Below are 23,657 nucleotides of genomic sequence, written 5' to 3'. Positions count from 1 at the left end.
GCCTAGTTCGCCAGTTCGCCTGCTGGCTGCCCTACCGGATTTCACTATTATTTATGCTGAATCCCTTCTTATAGTAAAAATTGTACATTTCTAATAGATTCGATCCGTTTTGTTTTAGACAAGAATCCGTAAACTATTTAGGATATTATTCATCCCACGAACAATTAATGCAACAATTAATTCACACATGCGCAGAAACAACACGAACTAAAATCAAGAATATGATATCACGTGGTATGGTCCATTGTCGTACCCATTTACTATGGAACAAACTGGTATCGAAACCAGAAACTAGTCAATTAACGTACGCTGAATTTATGGAATTACGTGATTTAACACGATTAGAGAAAATTAGTGATATTGAGCCGTTGTTGAAGCCGCTTTTAATGAAACAACCAATATCATGGTTTCAACAATTTGCTAAGATTTTAACAGCGAAATATATGGATCAACATCGGTATTTTGTATCGCCTGACGGTAATGTTCAACATTATGTCGTTTTACATCCAAGATATTCGGGTGCTTTCATGATGCTCTCCATGAATTTACATTCTGGCCAAAGAGTAAGTATCCATCGAATTATAGTACAATAAAATTATTAAAAAAATCATGATAATTAGGGAAAAAGTGTTGTATGGAAGGAGGGAGACTTAAACCTTTTTTTGGCACATAATTTTGCACATTTTCGAATGTCTAGATCCAAAATCAAGATATGACAGATTTAAGTAGAGCGTATACAGAGTATCCCAGGAGTAACGAACGTCCTAGTTGCATCCGGTAGAAAATAAAATTCTAAGACGAAAAGTCTTCTTCCATTTTTTGATCCGATACACTTACATCCACCCTTTCTTACCCATTCACACACTTTCACACCTGCTTAAAATTTAATTTTATTGTACTATTAGAGGAAAATTCAGATTTTAACATTTAAACTGATTACTTCGGAGTTACGGCTACCTTTCATTTTCTAACATTTTGAAATTTTCTATCATTTTTTTCGGAACCTTTCATTTTCTAATATTTTGAAATTTTCTTGCCAGGAATTATATGCTGCTTACAGAGAACCAGCCCAATTAGAACCATCGGACATAACAATTGAAGATCGGAAATTTTTAATAAACGATTTTATCAACTGTATTGGTTTTCATGTTTGGGTCGGTATGGTTACATAACATGTAACTATAAACCACCCCGTTCTCTTCGCTTATGAAGTATGATTCAACAATATGAGCCCATGAGACCATGAGAGTTCAAAGTAATTCGTTTTTCTATTGTTTTTTTTATTTTTATTTTTTGTTATATATATATTGATTATCGATTAGACATCGATAGCGATTTGATGAGTTTAATTAATAATTCCAAATTATTTCTTTATAAATTGATTAAAATTCGTAAACTAAAATTTTATTAAGGTAGTATATCAGTATCAGCAATCATTTTTTCATTTTTTTTTTTCAACTAATGAATTCAAAAAAAAATTTTAATTAATTAAAATAACACAATTTAATAATTTATTGATTAAATTTAATACAATAATTAAAATTCAGTTGATTAAAATTACAAATAATGATTCAAAAAAATTTATAATTAATTAAAATAGAGTGCAACCTCGATATAACAAATCGGAATCGAACAAGTAAATATTCGTTATATCAGGTAATTCGTTAAACTGAGGCTTGTTATATTGAGGTTAAGTTGATCTAAAATTTGTTACAAAGAGGTAATTAATGATGTTTCGCTTTCTGCGATTGAAAAGGAACACTTTTTACGTTTCTACGTTTTCACGTTTCATATTATGGGATTAAGGGTCATTTATTGGTGGGAATCTTAAATAAAGGTTTTGGGTTGACAAAATTCGTTAATTAGAGGCTTTTACACTTTCTTTGATAATTGAAAATTCGTTATAAAGAGGTTGTTCGCAATGTAAAGATATATTTTACATTGACTCTTATGGGTAATTCAAGGGTATGAGGTACGTTATATTAAGGTTGCACTGTAACACAAATCAATATTTTATTAATCAAAGTTAATTTTGTTTTTTTTTTTTTACAAATAATGATTCAAAAAAATTAATAATTAATTAAAATAACTCCTCTTTCTGCTATACTACCTGAGGTTTTAAAAACAACCAAAATATTCGTATACTAAAATTTTTTAAGTGTTTCCTTCGACCGTCATCGTCTAGACTTAAGGATTATAGACCTAATCGACAATTTTCACGAAAATCGGTAGAAATCTTAAATAAATAACTGTATATGAATATTGTTAGGTGTTTATTCAATTGTTTACAATAAATTTAATTGCAATAATTATTTGTTTAGACGTCATTTGTGTTCAAAGTTGCCACTATAATAAATATGTGCAATATTTACGATATCTTGTATATCAACCTGGAACCGGAAAGCTAGTGTTTTAAATTCGATTTTATGTAGCCAAGGTCCTGTCGTGGTTTTAAGATTCTCCGATTCACCAGGGAGTAGCAAATTTGATGATTCTTTCACTAAAAGTAATCCTGTTATACTTTTTTGTGCATTGGGCTTTCATTTTTTCTTGTCCTAGGCGCATAATGTGGCTCAGAAGAAAATACAGGATGTTTTGAGTTTCCAACATACCTTTTTTAATTGGGCTTTCAATTTTCCTCATAGAATTTAAATTTCCTTAGATTTACTGAGTAAGCATGCTTTTTCCAGCAAACTTCAGCCTAACTTTCGCCGAAAAACTATTTAGGCTAACACCGACTGGTGATTCAAGGCTGGTCGCACACTTTTTATACAAAATGCTCCAAATTTAGTTATTTTCTGCGTGATTTGCGACTGGTCCGGTCGCCTTGCAGTGAGTATGCATGCATGTATGAACACTAGCTGTCGGGTTCAGAGTAATTTTTCGTTATGTAATTAGTTATATAAATGTATATATTTTGTTAATTATTTTTCTTAAAAATTTGTTTTTTTTAGTGCCATATAAATATATTAAAGAAAAATGGCCGACACTACTTTTTGTAAAATATGCCATGCCCAGCTCAAAAAAAAATTCTTTTTTATTTTGCTCTTTATTTTTTATAAATTTTTCTAGAATTTCGACCTTGAATTGATTTTTATTGAATGATGAAATGAATATTTCTTCTCAAAAGCGAACAAAGAACCTAGAACATATCTTCAAGAAAATACTTTCGAGAAACTTATTTCTGGATACAAATCATGGATCCAAATTCAATCGATAGCTATTCAAATATTTGACCATCATCGAATCAACTTTTCGAACTGATTTATCGAAACTATTAAAAGTGTTTTCGCATAAGATTTGTGCTAGGTGCGATCTTTTCTGTACAAAAATAAATAAAATTTACTCATAGGAAAATGGAAATATTTGTATAAAAAAAAAGCTTTATTCTGTGATAACAAATCAAACTGTAAAAATGTGCCAGATATTTTTTCAAAATGTTTCCTGTATCAGCCCCTTTTCCTGCCCACATAAAAAACTGTATACAAAATTATAATTCTAATAAAATTTAAGTCTATAATTTCAAAATTTTTAAATTCATATTTGGAAGTAAAAAGTTATAATTCGAATTTCCAATTCCAGTTTTAAATCAATAAATATGGTCTGGATTTAGGAAACCAGGTAAGGTACTTTTAAAATAATTCAACGAGTTTCAGGAATTGATTACAAGCTGTTCAATTTCAAGGCTAAGAACATTCTAAGCTTAACGCCCTGCAGGTTCAAATAGCATGTACTTAAGTTTCATCGTCCTGCATACAGGACCAATACAAGTGGGATCATCAGAGATCCCCATGTTATGAAGGGGGAGGCTTTAACTACCTGTCTGACTTTTGGTGCTCGGAGAAGTATGATTTTAGTGTTCTGGTTATCAAAATAAATTCAAGTGGAATTTCTCTCAGAAGAGAATTATTTCACAGATTTCATACCCAAATATTCTAAACCTGACGCCCTGCAGATTTCTGTAGGTGCAAATAACATGTATTTAGATTTCATCGTCCTCCATACAGACCTTACAAGTGGGATCTTCAAAGACCTCCATGCTATGAAGGAGGAGGCCTTAACTACATGTCTGACTGTTGGTGTTCGGAGAAGTATGATTTTAGTGTTCTAGTTATCAAAATAGATCCAAGTGGAAATTTTCTCAGAAGATAATTATTCTTAATAATTTAGATATCGCTTTATAATTCACACACTTTTTCAATTTGTCCCCTATACAAGATGATTCTCCTTAGCTCTACTCTCCATAGTTTTTATTTATAATTATTTGTTGATATAGATAGCCGCCAGGAGGTGTTGACTACTGTCTACTGTCTGCTGATGACATAAGAGATCTGGTAGTGGATATTATTAAAATCAAAATTAATTCAATTTTTAACTTTACAATCATTACAATTAATTAATAATATATGAGATATGCTTTTTAAATGAAAACAGTTAATATGGACCAACTATTCGTATCAGTATCGGATAAAATAATTATATTTCTGATTCTATCTTCTACGCATCGCAATTTTCAATATTCAACAAATTAGAACGCAATATGAAAAATTGAATTTAAAAAAAAAAATAAATTTTCATATAAATAAAGAGACGTAATTTGCGTACTAAAAATCGTGATAATTCTTTCGAAATCAAACAACAATCATAAACTAAATAAATTATTTTTTTAGGGTTGCCCTGCTGCTATACTATTTCACATTATTCAATTATTTGCACTTTGATTTTCTTTGATAAGATTTCAATAATCCCTCTTATAGAGCTTAACAAAAATCAGGGTTGTCTTAACCACACAGTTTTTATAGTGTTTTTGTAAGAAACACTCAGCCTCTGAAATTGAGGAGCTGATAAATGAAATTGTCAGCGGAAAGGTGGTAAAACACATATATGGTATCACAAAGGTTCTCTATAGCCTAAGTGTGTCCTTCGTGGACAGCCAATATAACCTAACCTAACCTAAAGAATACTCACTGAACGGACAGAAAAACGAAGTTAATTTTTGAAAATCTTTACGTTCGTTCATAAAATATGAACGTTTAAAACTCCTAATTAAACAAAGAGAAAGATATTTTAAAAGTGACCTCAAAGTTTTAAAGAGTACATATAAGCTTTGTTTTGTAAGAAAGAGACGGGCAACAATCTCTGAATGTTTATTCGTTGGGTGAGTAGTCATAGTAGAGACAATCAAACCGACGCCAGCGCTCCCAGTGGATAGTTTTGACGTTAAAGGGGGCTGTTATGACTAATTTTCAATTATTTACATGTAAATGTCAAACTAAAATTATTGAAAATAACAATTGATTTTCAAATTTTGTTATGGTATGAAGTCTACTTTTAAATCTTTATGGGTAATGTAATGTGGCAAATTCGATAGCAGTCATCAACCCAATTTATATTGAATGGTGATTGGAAGAACACACTTTCGAAAACCAAATGAGTGGCGACCGAAAGGCTGTCATAATTGTGTTGGTTTTTTAAACTCTTCTAATTTATAAAAAAAATTATGCAAGCCTTGACATATACAGGGTGTTTCAACAATTAACTCAGTCAATTATTTGTTTTGATTTCTTTTGATAGCACATAAAGGAATAAAAAAGTATTTGTAGTGAAGTGAGAAGTGAAGGTAACAAATAGTGACTTTTATTTAGTGAGAATGACAACCCTGGTAATTTAGGTAATTTGAATGTTTTGATATGATGATATCGTACTTCAAAAGTAAATGTCAAAACACAACAAATGCGTCGAAATATTTTCTACATTTTTGAATTAGATAAAATTTATTTACAAACATAATGACAAACATAACAGCTAGTGATATTGACCAAATTTTAAAATACTTCGCTGGTGCCACATATAAAGCGATTAACTGTGAGACAATTGTAAGTAAATTTACTTCATATATAAACACATGGCATTCTAACCTACACATCTTATACATTTACCCATTTACCATTACCATAACATACGTGCTAAATACGTTTAAATTCAAATTACTACCTTATATACAACCTTACGAAATTACTGCATCAAATTGAGAATACAAAATTCACGATTAACTATCTCAATTATAACAGATAGTTTGTTTTATCATTATCAAGGACCCAACAAGGGTGGAGCTTCAAAACAATTCTATGAAATCTAATTTTATTCCATTCACTTTCTACGGAAATGACCACGAATACAAAGTGTTTCATTAGTCATATAAGGACATTCAATCATCGTAGACTCAAGGAGAGAGGTGCTGAACGATGATTTTTATGTTTTAGCCATCAAATGAGATGAAAAAAAAAAAGATTTTGATGCTGACTACCGAGAAAATTGTAGCTATAAGTTTGTATGTTATTCTTTGCGAAAAATTTGTTGCCTTCGTATAGATTAGCGCATGGGATTGTACGCCTTTTAGTGTTGTAGTTAAGATGACCCTGATTAGTATTTTAATATTAGCTTATTTAAAATGCGATCAAAGTTTGATTTATTAAATTACTAGCTGACCCCCGAACCTCGTACCGTCTAACAGTCAATGAATGTCGTGTTCGCTGGCAAATTTCAACAAAACAAAGACTACCGCGCAATAGTTTTTACTTTATCTGCCCTCACTTGAACTTTCAGTCCACTGCCCCCCCCCCTCCCCCGACTAAGAGGGAGGCATTTTGTCATAGTTATTCTGCTATTCGTGACGATGACGAATCTAACAAATCAGAGATCATTACAATAGGTTCAACCGTTCTTCATAAATTTTCCTAATATTATTATAACTCGCTTTGCTCGCAAGGGGATTCTCCACTAGGCTCCCGTGGAAGTCGTCGGCCTTGGCTCCACGCCACAGAAAAAATCGTTATATGAATAAAATAAAAAATCGCATCTTTCTAGCTTTTAAAGAAGAAATGGGGTAGTTTTAGGGATGTTTTTCCTATTTTCGGAGGGTTTTGATGTAGGGACTGAAATTTTGAAAGTATTCTGTTAATTTGACTTTTTTTTCAAGCCGTTTAGTGAAAATCCCATCTTTCTAGCATGTATAAAACACAAAAACGTAATTTTGGGAGTGATTTTCAAAATTTCGGGATGAAAAAGTTGAAGTTTTCCGATTTTTCGCGTATATTTCAACCAATTTCGAGCCGAATGCCGAAAACCGCATATTTCACATATGCCTAGAAGTTCCTTACAATTTGTATGAGTTAGTCAGTCAGCTTCGAATGGGGCTGTATAGTATTTTTTAGTGATTTTTGGGTGAGGCTCCCAAATTTGATGTTGCCTCGGGGCCTTTTTATCTCTGCACAGTGATAACAAGCTGAAATTTTGACAACGAATTCTCAATCAAGTTAAAATACAAAAATATTTCATTTTAGAATTATAAAGAGCTTTATATGATAGGATATTTAAACAATTAACTTAGATAGTTGTTAAATTGTTTTTGCTTGTTTGTTTTTCAGTGCAATGAAGCAATGGATAAATGTATTGAATTAGTCAAATTGGATTATCACTATTTGCTGATTGCGAACAGTCAAGGGGAGTTAAGTGCTCATTACCCGCCACAGATAATCATTTTAGAAAATGAATTACAAAGTCAGAATGGAAACAGTCGAAACACGGACACGATATACGAAAACATTTACGAAAAACGTAATTTACGTGAATCAATGGTAAAAGCGCGGACGGCTCGATGTCGTGCCCGTTTTCCAATTCCAGTTATTTTGTACAAAGGTAAACATATATGTCGATCTGCGACGATAGCCGGCGGTCCTGAAGTCTACACACGTAACAGTTTCGATTACTTCTTTGGACAATCTGAGTCGGGGGATATACCTGGTGAAGTACCCGAAGAACAGCATGAGAACGATTGTGATTCGTTAAACCGTGAAATACCGGATGATATCTCACAAACATCGGACATGGGATTGTTTGAAACGGTCAGACAAGCAGACATCAACTATTTAAAAATATTGAACGTGTCAACCATCGTGGATCTGATGGTGGAAAAGAAGAAAGTCAAGTTTGGCATGTATGTCACATCATCGGAGAAAGTTGATAAAGAAAGTCGCTACAAAGATTTTTCATTGGTTTCTTTACCGTATCCTGGCTGTGAATTTTTCTTACAATATCGTGAAAATGATTATACACCGAAAGGCTTATTCTTTGATTGGTCTCAATCGTATGTGGATGCCGATTTAGCTGTGCCAATTGAAATTGCCTCGCAACTTAAAGTTGATTGGACTTTTTATAAAGTAAGTTTGAATGGCACTTTAAATTGGAACAAGCTCCTTAATCGAGGAAATAACAGTCTGAAGAAGTAGCCCATTTCCGGATAGAAGTACCTATTTCCGGACACTAACATTTTCTATCGGCTCCCATAATAATTTACTGGCGAGGAGTGTGCCTTATTTCCTCTACGACCTTGATCCTCAGTTCTTAATTTCAATGTTTTGTTTCAGTCATGGGACCTCGTGACACTCACTCAAAACTATATGCGAGTATTGATACGATTATTAAACGACACAACATCCGGCATTTTAATACATTGTATTAGTGGATGGGATCGTACACCATTGTTCATATCATTGTTACGGATCTCCTTGTGGGCGGATGGAGTCATCCATTCACAACTGTCACCTTTACAAATCCTTTACTTTACATTAGCGTACGATTGGATGATGTTCGGCCATAACTTAAGTAATCGATTGGAGAAAGGCGAAGAAATATTACATTTTTGTTTTCATATGTTAAAATTTATTGTTGATGAAGAATATAGTATATTATCACAGAGGTAAGTCACAGCAGGCTTCCCTTAACTATATTAGGCGTCGGGATGCGAAAATTTGCCTTCACCGCCCTTAACCAAAACCAAAATTTAATTTTTATGTTCCATTTCTTTTATTTAACACTTACTCTAAAATAGATTTAGATTCTTGATTTTCAAATAGAAATCTTTGCCATGTTTAGAGTTTCTAAGATCTGTAACTAGATTTGTATTTTTGAGTTGATTTCGAGTATAATTTGGTTTAATTAGTTCTAGGAAATCAAAACACAATGCAAGTAGTGGGAGTACTGGTAGCAACAATTCAATAAGTGTCCTACGTGGTGATAGTGATACTCAAATAGAAGGTGTCCTTCTAGAAGATACCAACGGTTCCAACATCAGCTTAAACTCAATATGTTCGTCCAACAGCAACAAAGATTCCGATTCAGCGATACCAGTTTTACGTTTAGATTCCGATGAACTGATTAACGGTAATTCGAATTCAAACGAAACATATTCACCGCCATTGCCACGGAGTAGTCCGTACGGTTCTCATCAACGTCGAACAAGTCCAATAGCAGTTCCTAATCGTCGACAACGTCAACGGACTGATTCCACATCCTCGTTAAGTGGTGGCAGTTGGCAAATGGTGACAGGTTGTGGGAGTCTACGATCAGAAAGTACTGATATTTGTTCAATACGTGGGTCTGGACGTGATGGTGGCTCCACAGCCATATTAGGCTCGGATCTCTCGTCTGAATCGTCATCTACGTGTACATTAACCGACGATTCAGATGGGGTGTTTGGTGTATCGTTGTCGAGAAAGACACGCTTGAATGAAGTGCGCAAAGTTTTTGGGACACATTATGGAATTGCTGTTGGCCTCAAAATGAAAAATGCTGGCGATTCACATTTGAAATCCATTGTAAATACGATAGCTGGCAGTGTTGGCTTACTTTAATTTTAATTTTAACTTACCTTTGTTCTTATTCTTTTGTTTTTTGTCGCTATTTTTGAATTTTGGATGGTGCTAAGCTCAAAAAAAGCTCAAATAAAAGCTGTTTTTTTTGACTTTAGCATTTTTTATTTTGTTATTTTATTGTTGTTTAATAATCCGTAAGATAGTGGCAGATTTGGGTGGCTCATTGTATTGTTTTCGCTTCTTAGACTGATTAATATTTCCGTGTTGATAATGTGTTCAGTTTTATCATAAAATTCAATCAGTTGACAATCGATAAAATCTTATCTGTTTCCTAAATAGAAAACTACTTTTTCGATATACTAGCTACGTGGAAATCTCATTCTAGTCAAAATTGATTAGAATGAAATGCCATGCCATGTGTAGTGAACAATACCAAAATTTTCCTGGCAACAAATAGATTGTAAACTAGTGTTATGTGTTTAGGAAATGGATTCGACTTGTTAGTTACAGCTAGTAGCTACAGCGTGAACAATACGGTGATCGTCACTAGTGTTCAATTTGTGTCCCAGGTGATGAATGACGATCCCATCCCACCCAGTGAAATGGCGACAATCAAATAACTATTGCCAATTTAAAAAAAAAGCATGTGATCTTTTTTTTTTTGTAGATTTAATTATAAAAAAAAGTTTTAGAAATGGTGCCTGTTTGGAATTGGGGAATTCAAAAATTTTTATTCACCAACAAAATTAATGGAATGTTTTCTTCAAACAAAAAAAAAAACGATACGAAATTTTCAATTCTTTTAGTCATTATTTAACTCTGAATACATATCGAAATTCGTAAGAATCATAATTCGAGTGCAAGCAAGATAAAAGAAATGCTCCCATTGGGAGCCTTCTCGGAAAGAACTCGTATTCTGTCACTTTTAAAACCGAAACCGATGAATTGTCACTTTTAAAAACTAAAAAAAGCTTTATATCGATTTTTGCTTTGAATTTTCAAGGCTCAATTAGTTTTCCTTTGTTTAATTACGTACTAAATTTATAAATGATTTGAGTAAAATACGGAGATAGCCGAAATAAAAACTCACCTGAATTTCTTTTTTTTTGTCTCCACGCAACCGTTCTGAAGGGTTAATAGTAGCTGCCTCAATTTCTACTTTGATGGACAAGCGAAATAATTCTCTTTAAATCTTTGAGTGTAAAGAAAAACAATCTTCCCCCCGATCCACAATAATTTAAGTGTAAATTTTTGTAAGGATTTAAAATGGGCTTAAACGAGTAATCATAATTTTAGTGCCTTACTTTAATTTGAATTTTTGTGGGCGTACTTATTTCAGTAAATAATGAGTGAAGGCCATATTTAAAGATAACGTGACAGAGAAAAATATGCATGTGTTAACGTCGATTTCTTGTGGTTTTTTTCCGCACCTTTTATTGATTTTGAAAATAGAGAATATTCATGAAATTTAAATTCAGTTCAAATATTTTTTTTTCGTAACTTTATTGGCTGGAAATTTCAACTAAACCATTATTTTAGTAATTAATATCTTTTAAATTACTCAAAATTAAATAATTAAAGTACAAATTCAGTGAGAGAAATTCAAATTTTAAAACGGGCGTGACGTCATAGTATGTGGCTTGTCAGACTTGTTGACATACTGTATGTTATTAATTATTATATTTTGTTTGGTATTACCATGGATATATACTATAGTTACTACATGCGTGGGTATTACACTTGTAGTAATAGTACATTGAACTGTCACCAGCTGACAGGTCACATATTAATACGTCATCAACAGAGAGCACCAAAAGGACATGTCAAAAATATATTTAAAAAAAAAGACATGAATATTCCCTATTGTGCTAAGTAATAACAATTTTATTGAAGTGTGCGTGGGGTGATAAAAATTTTTAATTTAAGAATGGGAAATTTTAATTGCACTGATGGAAAATTTAAACATAAATGATTTATGAAATAAAAAAAAAGGACTTGTGAAATTATTTTGAAACTGCAAAAGTTAAGATAACTTTGAGTATATCCTGCATCCTTAAATCTACAATGGAACCGTTTTAAGGGAATTTTTTATTTTTATGCGAAAGGATCATTTTTTTGAATCCTTTTTATATAAGTTGAGACCTCAGACAAAATTTTTTATGAATTCAAAGCGAATAATTTTACATAATATTTAAGAGAATTATCTAATTGTCTCTACTTGAACAAACATCCAATTAAAGTACCTAAAATTTTTTTAAAGAATCCAGCTAAGCGTTCAAACTAAACAAATTTAATAACCTTGACCGAAAAAATCCTGCTAAGTTTCTTTGTTTAACTTGAATGCAATTTATTTTTCGAAATATATTGAAGACATTTAATTTAACTGGTTTATTTTTCAAATATTACAATTTGTTTGGTCGAACCATGGACACTTAGCTAAAGGAGTGAATTTTGAGCACTTCTTTTAGTATAAAAAGTTGGCCAAAAAAACCTACGTTACTCAAAATTACGTTTAGAGTTTTTATTTTTTGAAACAAGCATAAGAGGAAGCGTAAGTCGTTTTCAAGACAGGGATATTTACCTCCTTCAATTTTTTTCTGATTCACGTAAAGTCAGGACCTTTTCTTATGCTACCAGAATAATTACCGCGAGGGAAAAATAAAAGTCGTGTATTTTTCTCGCTTTTCACGTGCAAAAAAAAATTAACTTAATAACAAGATAATAACAAGAAAATCGTAAATTTTGATTAAAATCTCTAACTTGAGTAACAAAGCGTTTTCAGATTTGACAACTTTTTAGACTAAAGCTTATTCTAGAATTGATTTCGTTTGTCGGTTTTCGATATACGATTTCAATTGTGGATAGGCCTAATAAAAACTCTTTTTCTTAATTAAAGTACCTGTTGTTATTTTAAAAAGCACAAAAAAAAGCGCGCGCCAAATATTTTTATGTGCTTTTTATAAAAAAAATATTCTATTCTGAGTTTATGTGAAATTGTTTATATGATAAATATGTACGACATGGCATAGTGGTATCCATTATCCAGCTACCCAGGCGTGACACCCAGTCTGCAAAAATAAAAACCGTATGGTATGGATGATACGCTGTGCTGTGCTCATGCGTACACACGCATTATATAAATAAATATATAAATAATTATATATATTAATAATAAAATGAAAATGGAAAATGTTATCATGAACTGAGGATAAAATTTATTTTAATATGTTAAATATTGTAAATAAATATAAATAAATAAATAATATTAAACACAACCCTACACGATTACATTCAGTGGCCGATTTAAGAAAGACCGTCCAAAGGGCCATCTGCAACTCCCATTTTTTAACTCCCTAAAAGAGGTTTAAGTTTTGAACTAATTCTAGATGATCAAAAACATTTTAAAATCTAGTCTTGTTTTCCCAACTACATTTTTTATCTCAAATTTAGAGGTGCGCTTAAAAGGTATTGTACCACGGGCGCAAGTTCACTACGCCACTGTAGCCCCCTCACTCTTGACTAGTCGATATTTTGGTACGAAGTTGTCACAACCAAATAAACAACTGTGCCAAATTTCCAAGATGCAACTTTTTTTTCCTCATTATCACGATTTTTTAAATATTTTTATTGTACTAATTTATAATCAAAAAGAGACAATTCCGTTAAAGGAGGTTGGGGCATCTAGCAGGTAAATGCTCCTTTGGCGATTACTTAAATCTGCCACTGATTACATTACATGTTTAACTGTACAGTTAAATCTTTTATAAATGTTTTATACAAGAGTGTGTGTGCAATCAAATACAACACTTTACAAATGTATGTACACGCACAGTGCTGGGCCCTCTTAACACGTTCAGCCCTGAAGTCTGTGCAGGGCTGGACTATCAACTAATTATATTCAAAAGAGAAATATTGCTAAATGGTAATTTGGTGACTAGATCACTTAAGTTTTCATTCGTCGAAGGAAATTAAGGTTGTTGTCTCGCTACGGGTATAGATTAAGTTAATCAATTTTATTGTTGAACAGAAATGACTATAGTTAAAGTATTAATGGTTGAAGAGAGATATGTATATTAACAAAATTATAAAGAATACTTCGCACACAATATTAACACTTCGCAACACATTATTTAACGACAAGACCTTTTTTTTACAATACTGTAGGAGACAAACACCTTAAGAGCCACTTATTTTCAGTCAGATAAAGATGATTTTAAGAACTGGTAACTTATTCAATAATTGTTTAGAACTGAAGCTCATAATTACAATAATTGGTGCCCTACAATTATAGACCATTTAGCGAATGAGTCTTGTATTTGTAGTTAAGATGACCCCGCTACAGTGTGTAACAATAAAAGAGCATCAGACTGAATAACAAAATAAATATAACAAATATAAATGCTCGGAAAATTGTTGTAAATTTCACAATCCTCTACTCCATTTCAAAAGAAAAAAAAAAACAATTATATATATCAATATCTGTAAAGGGAAATTGAAAATTTGTACCTTTTTAAATATTATATTAAATATTAAATTTATCTACAGAGAAGTACAGTCTGTACAGACTACAAACTACAGCGGACTAATCAAATAAATTCGTTGTTTATTTAAAATTTTATGCTCTTTTTATTTTTGATCTCACCTTTTTACCTTTTACAACTTATCAACTGAATACTTACCTCTTTTAAGCTTTTTGGGCTTTGGACAGCTTAACATCTATCAAATCAAGTAACGAAGATACATTAATCAGGTAACTAGGTAAATATTATACACAACCAAAGCAGGCCCGTGCGCAAGGGAGGGGTTTTGGGGTCTCAATTATTACAATTACAATTTGATGCTGACGCTGGACATAACTCAATTTTTTTCAGCTAGGTGGAACCTTAATTTGACGCTAGGCGTCCAGCGCCATCTAGACGTATTTAATGTGTCAAAAAAAAAAAAAAATAAATAAATTTTTTAATTATTTATTAAATTTTATTAAATATTTCGATTAGATAAATTTGTCTACAATATCACAATTATTTATAAAAAATATGTTTAACGAGCTCATTTGGATGCAATGGATGGTGCGAGCTCATAGCCAGCTCACACTCAGAGCTGTGTTATACAATGAATATCAAATTTTAAGAAATGAACAATCAATCATAAAATACGACTAGCATAAAATGTATGTTTTGATATCAATCCAGCCCTTGCGTGATCGTCATTTTTCAATTTCTTTAATATTTAAAGCGCTTAATTCTCACTTTCGCATAGTGCATCCCACGGGTGTAAGAGAGTACATACATATGTAGGAGCAATGCGTATAAGCAAAAAAATACTTATAGATATTTTCGTGCAAATTTAGTAGACACACAGAGTAGTAGTGAAACGGCATGCAACGATGGTTCACTACTATGCTGTGTGTTTACTGCCGAAGCTTCAACACAAGAAAACATTCCTATAATAGCAACTCTTTCTTAAGCACATTGCTTAATGTATACATATCTATGTACTCTTCCATACTTGTGGGATACACTATGCGAAATTAACGCTACATAAAGAACATGACTCCGATGATTGGTGAAAAGATGACGTCACGAAAAAGTTCTGGATTAAATTTCAGAATACACGTAAAATAAGAACATCAAAAATTATGTCTTTTATTGACTTTGTAACGCTTAAAATTTAAATAAATTCTACCTATAAGCTTTTGTTTTTTTTCAAAATTGTACAAAATCAGGATTTTGATATGAATTTATATTTGTTTTTAAAATTAAGGCTGCGTACCACATACTCGATATTTGGCGAACATCTAATCATTTTCGACTAGAAAAAGCTCAGTCAAAGCTCGTTTAAGCGATGGGAGACTGGTTTTTTGTCGTAAATATATGAATTAGTGAATTTCCTCTATAAGAAAATGCATCATTTTTCGCTTAGTTTTCTTAGTTATAGCTCTTAACATTTGTTTGTTGTTCGGAAAATGACGAATATGTGGCGGGAGCTCTTGAAATATTAAATCAGTTTCTAGTCGATCATAAGTTTACAGAATACTTTTTAGTCTTGAGTCGTTCTCAACAGCCACGCATTTAGAAGTTTGGCACCCGAAGGCTGTTTCAAAAATTTTCGCCACCAGTAATAAAAATCTATCAATAATAACTTTTTCTCTATCGTTGACCCTTCATTTCACCACCAGTATTTTACTCTCATCAAGGAAATTTTGCACTGGGTCCGCGGGGCTGTCATTCTTTCAATATTAAGTCTCTAAGCCCCCCAAATGAGACACGTGCCTACATTGCCTGTTCGGTAAATCCGAGCCTGGTTTTACAGCACAGTATGTTGCCAATTAAATTAAAGGTTCTTTTTCTATCACACTTTTTTTTAATCGACTAGGATCTGATGTAAATCTTCAGCAAAATAAGAGTCAAATTCAAATACAAGATAAACAGACGGTGATGTTGTACTGATTTACTGATTCATCATTACTTGGACGGGACTAGACGAGAATATGGACCAACTTTTAAAAATATTATCTTGTATTTTTTTATTTGTTAAGCAAATATGAGCTAATGAGCAAATATTCAATCATACGCAGGAATCTTTTAAAGTTACCCAGAAAAATTTCCGAGATCATTCCCACGCTCGTCGAAAATTTATTGGGAAAGCGGCACGATTCTTATCGTCTTGAAGAGGTTCAATCTTTATAGTGAAGAATACGTGATAATTTTGTGCGCATGACTAAATATTTGCGTTTAAAAAAAAAAAGAAACAAATTAAAATATTCGCAACAAATAAATGACCATAGTTTTTAGGAACAAATAATTTGATCTGTTTAGATGAGTAAATTATTGCACTACGTATATTAAATTTTTTTGGCCATGAGCATTATTTCTCTCATTTATTTTTGGCACACATAAAATTTACTAAAAATTTTTTTATAAAAATTCCTCAGTTGAAGCAATCGTTGCCTCAATTAGTAATCCAAAATCTAAATCAGTTAAACTTGCTTTTGCTGTTAATAGATCTAAAAATGTATCCAACGGAGATAAACGATCCGCTGATGGAAATGCTGCCAACCCTACAATTATACAACATACAAGTCTATGATTATCAAAATTATTTGAAATTATTGGTCGTGTTTACAGTAACGAGGTGTACACCTTAAAATATTCCAATGGACTCACTTCACCTTTCAAATTTCCATTTGGATTATCGACTAACTTCATGGTGTTAAAAAATGTAACTAACTTCAACATGGAGTTTTTCCGTCACCCCTTTATCGCTTAGATCCGGGGACTTTATATCTTTGCACGGAGACGGAATACAGACCTCGATAAACAAAGACTCCGGCCCAAAACCGGAAGGATGTCACTTTGTTAATGTAAACACGAGCTTTAAAAAAAACTCAAAAGTTACCTAATTGATTGGTTTTTGTTCGCTGTAAAGAGTGCGGTCTAGGCTGTTGACCTTCAACACCTGATAATACATTCAACGCATGTTCCCTAGCACGAATCATCAAAGCGATCGGATGACTCCACTGACTTAACAATCGTTTTGCTCTGGATCGTGGCAATAAACTTAACAATTTTAATTTTCTGGCCATTCCTTCTTTGGTGTCACTAATATCAGCCATAATAATTTTCATGACATCCACTTGTAATTCGAAAACATTACGTTTCACATATTGCATGAACATTGAAAATGAAAGCACACGATAGCCCAAAAAAGCGAAGAATGAATTGAAGCCTTGTGGTAAGGGAAATGCTAACGATTCCACGCACAAGTAATATCGTTCCAATAATGTGAAAAGGATGTATTTCGTTTGGTCATCCAACTGATCACTAAAATAAATAATAATTAATAATTTATCATCGAATCTTAAAACGTGTGCAAATTCGTAAATAGCAATGTGTGAATATGTCTTTAGATTGTTAAATAGTAATGTGTGAATCTGTCTTTAGACTGTTAAATAGTAATATGTGAATCTGCCTTTAGAAACAAAAGTAATAAATAATGTACGTAGTAATACTATAGAGATAATACCATAGAGCTGCAAATTCGTCGCCCAAACGGTTGATCGCAGTAGAGAGAGGCATATAAATTAGACGCGTATAGCGGTACAGAGATAGATAAAGAAGGCACGATAACTGTCTTCATCTCTCTCATATTTCTTTCTTATACGCTTACAATTTCTGCTTATTTCTAGCTGTCTTATTGCGGTTAAAAATTAACTTGTTGTATTTCATATGTCTACACAGCTCTATGGTATTGTCTCTATGAATAATACGCGCAGTAAAGCTAAGAAAAGCGTGTTAAAATACTTACATTAACAGAAAACCTTTTTCAGAATCATTTCTAGATTGAATACCGACACTTCGACATAATAAATGGCACAATAATTTCGACATTTCCAATTGAGCAGCCACATATCTGGTAGCAACAGCATGAACATGCATCGGTGTCTGTTGAGTTTGCCACATACCTTTCATTCCAAACGAAATGGTTGTGGAACCAGTGGCAGTAGTGCCCGCGGTTTGTTTCAGCAAATGCATCGATAATTCTCGTAAATTTACGGAAATCACATGCTCCTGTTTACTCGCCGTACATGTTTCAATCTCATAGAATGGCAAAGAGTCCGCATATTTACGTGACTGACCCAAAGATGATGCAATCTCTCCGAACGATGTCGAGCCAACAAGCGACGCACCTCCAGGCGATAACGGTGTACTGCATCGTGATAACGCTTCTGGTTGATAACATACCAACGATATTATTAATTTATCTGACACTTGACTGGTCTTAAATCGTTGACGTCCTTTGCTAATATTTGATAATTGTTCCCATAATCGGGTCCACATATCACCTCGATATGGTACGATTCGCTGTTGTGGCGATAAAAGCATCATTGCTGTGTTCCATAATACTTCATGTGTTAATTTCACTGTAATCGTAATAGAAAATTTCTAAGCGATACATTTTTGGACATAATGGACTTAATTGTTAACGATGTAATTCTATATAGGCATTCTAGCGCGCTTAGAACTCCTATGGGCTTTTGATTCGAGATATTGTTAGACTCCTACGCTCGATCATTCACTTTTTTCGGTTCTGCTAAAACATCTTTCGTATTTTAAAAATTTTTAACCAATAACCCTACCCCAGCAGGAAAAAAGGCGCCTATCTGGGCGAGATCTAGCCCAATCCGGTCGTTGCGTACTTTGTACTGCGCATCAGGCTGACTTGAAAACATGCCTTCAATCACTTAGACAGCTTTTTCACAGTAAATGTGAAGAAAAATTTTAAGAAAAATGAAAGTACTAATTTATGAGTTCTTAATAATCTCATTTCCCAATGAAAAGTGTCCAGAAATTATTTGGGAATAAATAGGATATTTTTGAATTTAGAAAAAATTTTAAATTATTGAACATGAATGAAACTTACCCTGAATATTTTTATTAATTTTCACTTCGACATCTTTCGATGATGTCATTGTGGAAATTGGTAATAAATGAACTAATTGTAACGCATCTTGTGGTAAATTTCGTAATGATGTTGCATAAGCACCCGCAATTAAAAATTCCTTTAATACTTTCGTCATTGTTAGAGGTATTGGTTTATCCGCTAAGATTGTTATTAATTCGCCAACTGAATCAAACTCACTTTGATGTACCAGCAAATAATGTAATATAGCGATTTTATTATCCGCTGAACTGTCACTTTTAAAGGTTTCAATTAATTGCGATGTAGTTACATTTAATTCAACCAAATCTAAATTAATTAAGTTGATGCCCACATTTTTACCATAGTTGATCAATGGTACAATATGATATTGGGTATCAAGTCCAGTACCTCCACCCCCACCCCCAATACAAGGCACAATACATGGGGATGTAACTATGTGACACATTGGTTCGTGACTTGTCCCGATATCCAGTAAATGTGTAAATAATCCTGGCACAAATACAATCATATGATGATCTAAAAATAAGAGGTCAATTTGGTTATTTATGTTCGTGTTACAGATTTGGGTTCTTGTTACTGGTTAAGCGAGACACCAAAGGACCTGCAAATCTGTCTCACTTATAGAGATATTTCACTTACCCAGTGTCCCAGATATTCAGAGATAAATACATATCTGTCTCATTTACGAATCCTCGATAGAGAGGTTTGCTTCGTCCCACTAACAGAGGTAATTCCGTGCCAAAGTGTTGGGACATCAGCATGAGCTCCAGTTATGAAGGTTTCTCACTTATCTAGGTCCCACTTAATCAAGTTTCACTGTAATTTTAATCAGAATTGGAAACTTACCTCCATATAAGGAGAATGTGGGTCGAATTGCTTTTGCATCAGTCCATTTAATTCTGGGCACCACACAATGCAAAACGCAGCCATGGTGTAACAATGTTATCGAATATGCTAAATGTACAGTTCCAATTTGATTATTACCAGAAAAGGTTGGTTCTTTTTGGCCAACAGTTATGGATTCCAACGGTTCATACAAATAATGATGGCATATGCAAACAATACCTCGTGGATCGGATGCAATATACAAATCCAGTGAACAATCATGGATTCGTAAGGGTATCACGTCATCCGCATATATACCACAAGGTTTAACACCCGCATGCGGTAATTGTGGAAGATTTAGGGGAATATTGAGCACAGTCTCGTGTGGTAAATCATCATGAAATTGTAAGCCAGATAACGTGGGTGATGATCTTATATCTTCCGCATTTTTATCACTCTCCTCACCTTCAACCAAACTTTTCACTGGTTTACGAAAATGGATGTAAAATAGTGATTGATGAATTGGATCCCATTGTGCCCAAATGAATGCTCTTGCCAAACATTCTGAACTAATTATATCTTTATCGAGTATCCAATCAGAATCTTCTTCCAAATTTCGTGTTAATTCGAAATTATACAATAAAACAACTATAAAAAAAATATACCCTCATAAGTTATACTTCTTCGGTAATAACAAATATAATAATTTATAAATAATGTAAACTAATAAACAAATAATAAATACTCTAGTACATTCATAGAAATAATACCATAGAGCTGTATAGACATAGGAAACGCAATAATTGAATTCTTGACCGCAGTGAGAGAGATAGAAAGAGACAGAAATTGTAGGCGTATATGAGAGACGAAGATAGCTGTACGCACCTACTTGTCTCTCTACAACTATACGCGGGTACCTTTATCGGTCTCTCTGACTTTGCAGCTCTATGGTATTGTCTCTATGAGCTAACCTCATTGATACACTCCTAGTAGAAAATTGCAGAAAAAAGTACTCGGTTATTGGCCTAATAAAAGTGGGACAAAATTGTACCATATGTTTAATGTAAACTCGAACAACATACCTTCTTGATGAATGAAAAACACAAGTTTTTCTCGTGAATTCCGATCAGCAATTTTCCTTTGCTTCCGATACAAAAATTGTACCATAATTTGTTTACTCCGTGCAATATTTAAATAATGTATTTGCCGTTTTTCTTTCGTATTAATTTCCACAATATATGCTTTATACATATCAATTTTCGTATTTTCTGGATCATTTTCCACATTTTCATTGATTTCAACATCTTTGGTAACAAAAGCTAATAGTGTCTGATCCGCGTTGACTGAAGCTTGGATTGTATTCACAATGTTGTCAAAACAGTAGACAGTCTTTAATGTATTATTTTGATGTGAATAAATGCCAATTCGACTTGCAGGTACTGGATTTTCTGCGCATATATGGATCCATGTAAATAACATACTTCCATCTTGTTCTTGGCCTAATACACGCCATTTTCGTGCCTCACCTAAATAATTTTTTTAATGTAAAATTATCAAAGATTTTGTACTGACGTCTTAACTAAAGAAAATTTTGATGTCCGCAGGATCATTTCCAGTATAAGACACTTGTTAACAAAAAAAATGAAGAAAAAGATACCCCTTCCCCTTATCGTAAAGTCGTTGAATCGAGCTAAAATAACTAAGAAGTTATTTGCCGATTTTCTACACGAAACTGTACGTTTGTGTGTGGTGGACACAATTTTTTTTTCTGGGTCGATAACAATTCAATTAAAATCGATAATAAGTGCTCAAGGGATATTTTATTATGAATAAAAAGTCAAAAATCTCAAAAATTTTAGTTTAGTCTACTAGAATGAAAATATTTGCATCAATTTTTTGAAACACTCTGTATACCATTGCAACAATGACGATAGACATCCGTATATACAACCGCACGTGGAAAAACAATAATGAAATACAGTGCAACGCATGCGTATTAGATATATAAACGGGCTATCTTACAAATAATGAGATCGATACATCCATACAGATATTAGTGTTGGTATTTTCATGAAAATTGAATAAAATAAATAATGAAAAATAAATTTTAATAAGCAATTGTTCTCAAAAAAACTACGTAATACCGTTTTACCTTTTTGATTATTTTCAAATAATAGTTCCCATAAAATAGATGGTAAATTATTCACATACACCATTACTTGAAACACCTGCACTGATGTACTGTCTCTAAGATCTGTACACTTTTCATGCAACTGGAAACGCTTGATGTTTTCTTTTCATTATACACACGCAAACATTAAACACAAATAACAGCTGTTTTTCCTTCATATATACAAAATTGATTTTTCCAAGCAAATAAAAAAAAAACATCATTTGCAAATAACCTGACCTTTATTACAATTTCAATTTTATATTTCAAATTAAAAAAACTCGTTACATTTCAGATTTTTTTAAAAAACTTTTTGGTAGAAAGTTATTGTATTCATTCCGAAAATCGAAATCCCATTGCAATTTTAAATAAAAAGCTTGATTTTTATACCATGCATATATGTAATATTCAAGGTATACTAAGTTTAGTCCCAACTTTGTAACCCTTAAAAATATTGATGCTACGAACAAAATTTTGGTATAGGTGTTCATAAAATCACCTAATTAGTCCATTTCCGGTTGTCTGTCCGTCTGTCAACTCGATAACTCAAAAACGAAAAAATATATCAAGCTGAAATTTTTACAGCGTACTCAGGACGTAAAAAGTGAGGTCGAGTTCGTAAATGAGCAACATTGGTCAATTGGGTCTTGTAAACCGTTAGAGATAAAACAAAAGTTTTCTTATAAAAAAATAAACAACTTTTGTTTGAAACATTTTTTATATATATGTGACATGTATATATGTGTAAATATGTGACAGTAAAATCAACACTGTCTATGCATGGTATTTCAACAATTAACTCAGTCAATTGTTTGTTTTTATATGAAGTTGAACTAAGTCTAAATCAATTTTTAAATAATATTCCAACCCAACCCAACACTCAACCCAACTAGAAAGCGATTAAATTGCCTCTAATAGTCATACCTGTCAATTTTTTATAATCTAATCTATCGTGCTGTTTTTTGTTTCAAGGTAAAAATATTTTATCTTGTTAATTCATTGTTTTTAATAACTGTTATTTTACCTACCTGTAACTACCTAAAAAACGGTTCTTCCATTATTTGTATTGGTCTACTTTGTAAAGAAAGTTTGATCGTAACTCGAAAACTTCCGATTTCGATATCTAATTGTCTACTATAGTCGGGTTTGAAAAAATGAGCTAAAAAAATCGTAAAATATGTGTATCTTATGACAGCCGTGGAAAAGAAGGGATCAAATACAGTGAAACTTGGCTAAGTGGGGCGTGGATAAGTGAGAAACCTCCATAACTGAACTTGTGCTGAGGGCTCAACACTTTGGTACTGAATTACCTCTGTTAGTGGGACGAAGCAAACCTCTATATCTGGGATTCGTTCTTTTTCTCAAATCGTTATCAGTACGTGAAAAACTGATGTTAATATTCGTTTAAGAAAGTGGGAAAACACGCGATGAAGTCTGTTTTGAATTTAAAGTGTTCGATATTTGGTACACTACGGCAGACATCGAAAAATTTTACTATTACTTTTCATTTACATTCATAGAGATATACTAAAATTCATTATCAAAGTTGAAAATAAGATAAAAAT

General features: G+C 32.6%; 3 protein-coding genes across 3 annotated transcripts in view; 2 read left to right on the top strand and 1 right to left on the bottom strand.

Moving 5' to 3' along the window:
• Positions 1 to 1,353, top strand: part of LOC123303060 (KICSTOR complex protein SZT2-like) — a 31,804-nt gene extending 30,451 nt beyond the window's left edge. The window contains exons 33-34 of the mRNA XM_044886157.1: positions 119 to 563; positions 1,041 to 1,353. Of these exons, the coding sequence (XP_044742092.1) occupies positions 119 to 563; positions 1,041 to 1,172 (577 nt within the window). The 3' untranslated portion in view covers positions 1,173 to 1,353. The remainder of the gene's footprint in view (positions 1 to 118; positions 564 to 1,040) is intronic.
• Positions 1,354 to 5,706: 4,353 nt separating this feature from the next.
• LOC123302742 (myotubularin-related protein 14) lies at positions 5,707 to 11,111 on the top strand. Its single transcript, XM_044885816.1, has 4 exons — positions 5,707 to 5,876; positions 7,428 to 8,219; positions 8,427 to 8,758; positions 9,002 to 11,111. Exons 1-4 carry the CDS (start codon positions 5,790 to 5,792, stop codon positions 9,690 to 9,692), a joined length of 1,902 nt encoding a protein of 633 aa, XP_044741751.1. The 5' UTR covers positions 5,707 to 5,789; the 3' UTR covers positions 9,693 to 11,111.
• A 4,701-nt stretch (positions 11,112 to 15,812) lies between these two features.
• On the bottom strand, positions 15,813 to 22,301 carry LOC123302727 (protein pigeon). Its single transcript, XM_044885792.1, has 7 exons — positions 22,075 to 22,301; positions 21,005 to 21,448; positions 19,944 to 20,570; positions 19,077 to 19,613; positions 17,961 to 18,576; positions 17,052 to 17,476; positions 15,813 to 16,713 (listed from the first exon to the last, which is right to left on the bottom strand). The coding sequence occupies exons 1-7, from the start codon at positions 22,136 to 22,138 to the stop codon at positions 16,571 to 16,573; spliced, it is 2,856 nt and encodes a 951-aa protein (XP_044741727.1). The 5' UTR covers positions 22,139 to 22,301; the 3' UTR covers positions 15,813 to 16,570.
• Positions 22,302 to 23,657: the final 1,356 nt, after the last annotated feature.

This window comes from Chrysoperla carnea, chromosome X, assembly GCF_905475395.1.
Source record: "Chrysoperla carnea chromosome X, inChrCarn1.1, whole genome shotgun sequence".
Classification (NCBI taxonomy): Eukaryota; Metazoa; Arthropoda; class Insecta; order Neuroptera; family Chrysopidae; genus Chrysoperla; species Chrysoperla carnea.
This window is presented reverse-complemented; position numbering and strand designations above follow the sequence as displayed.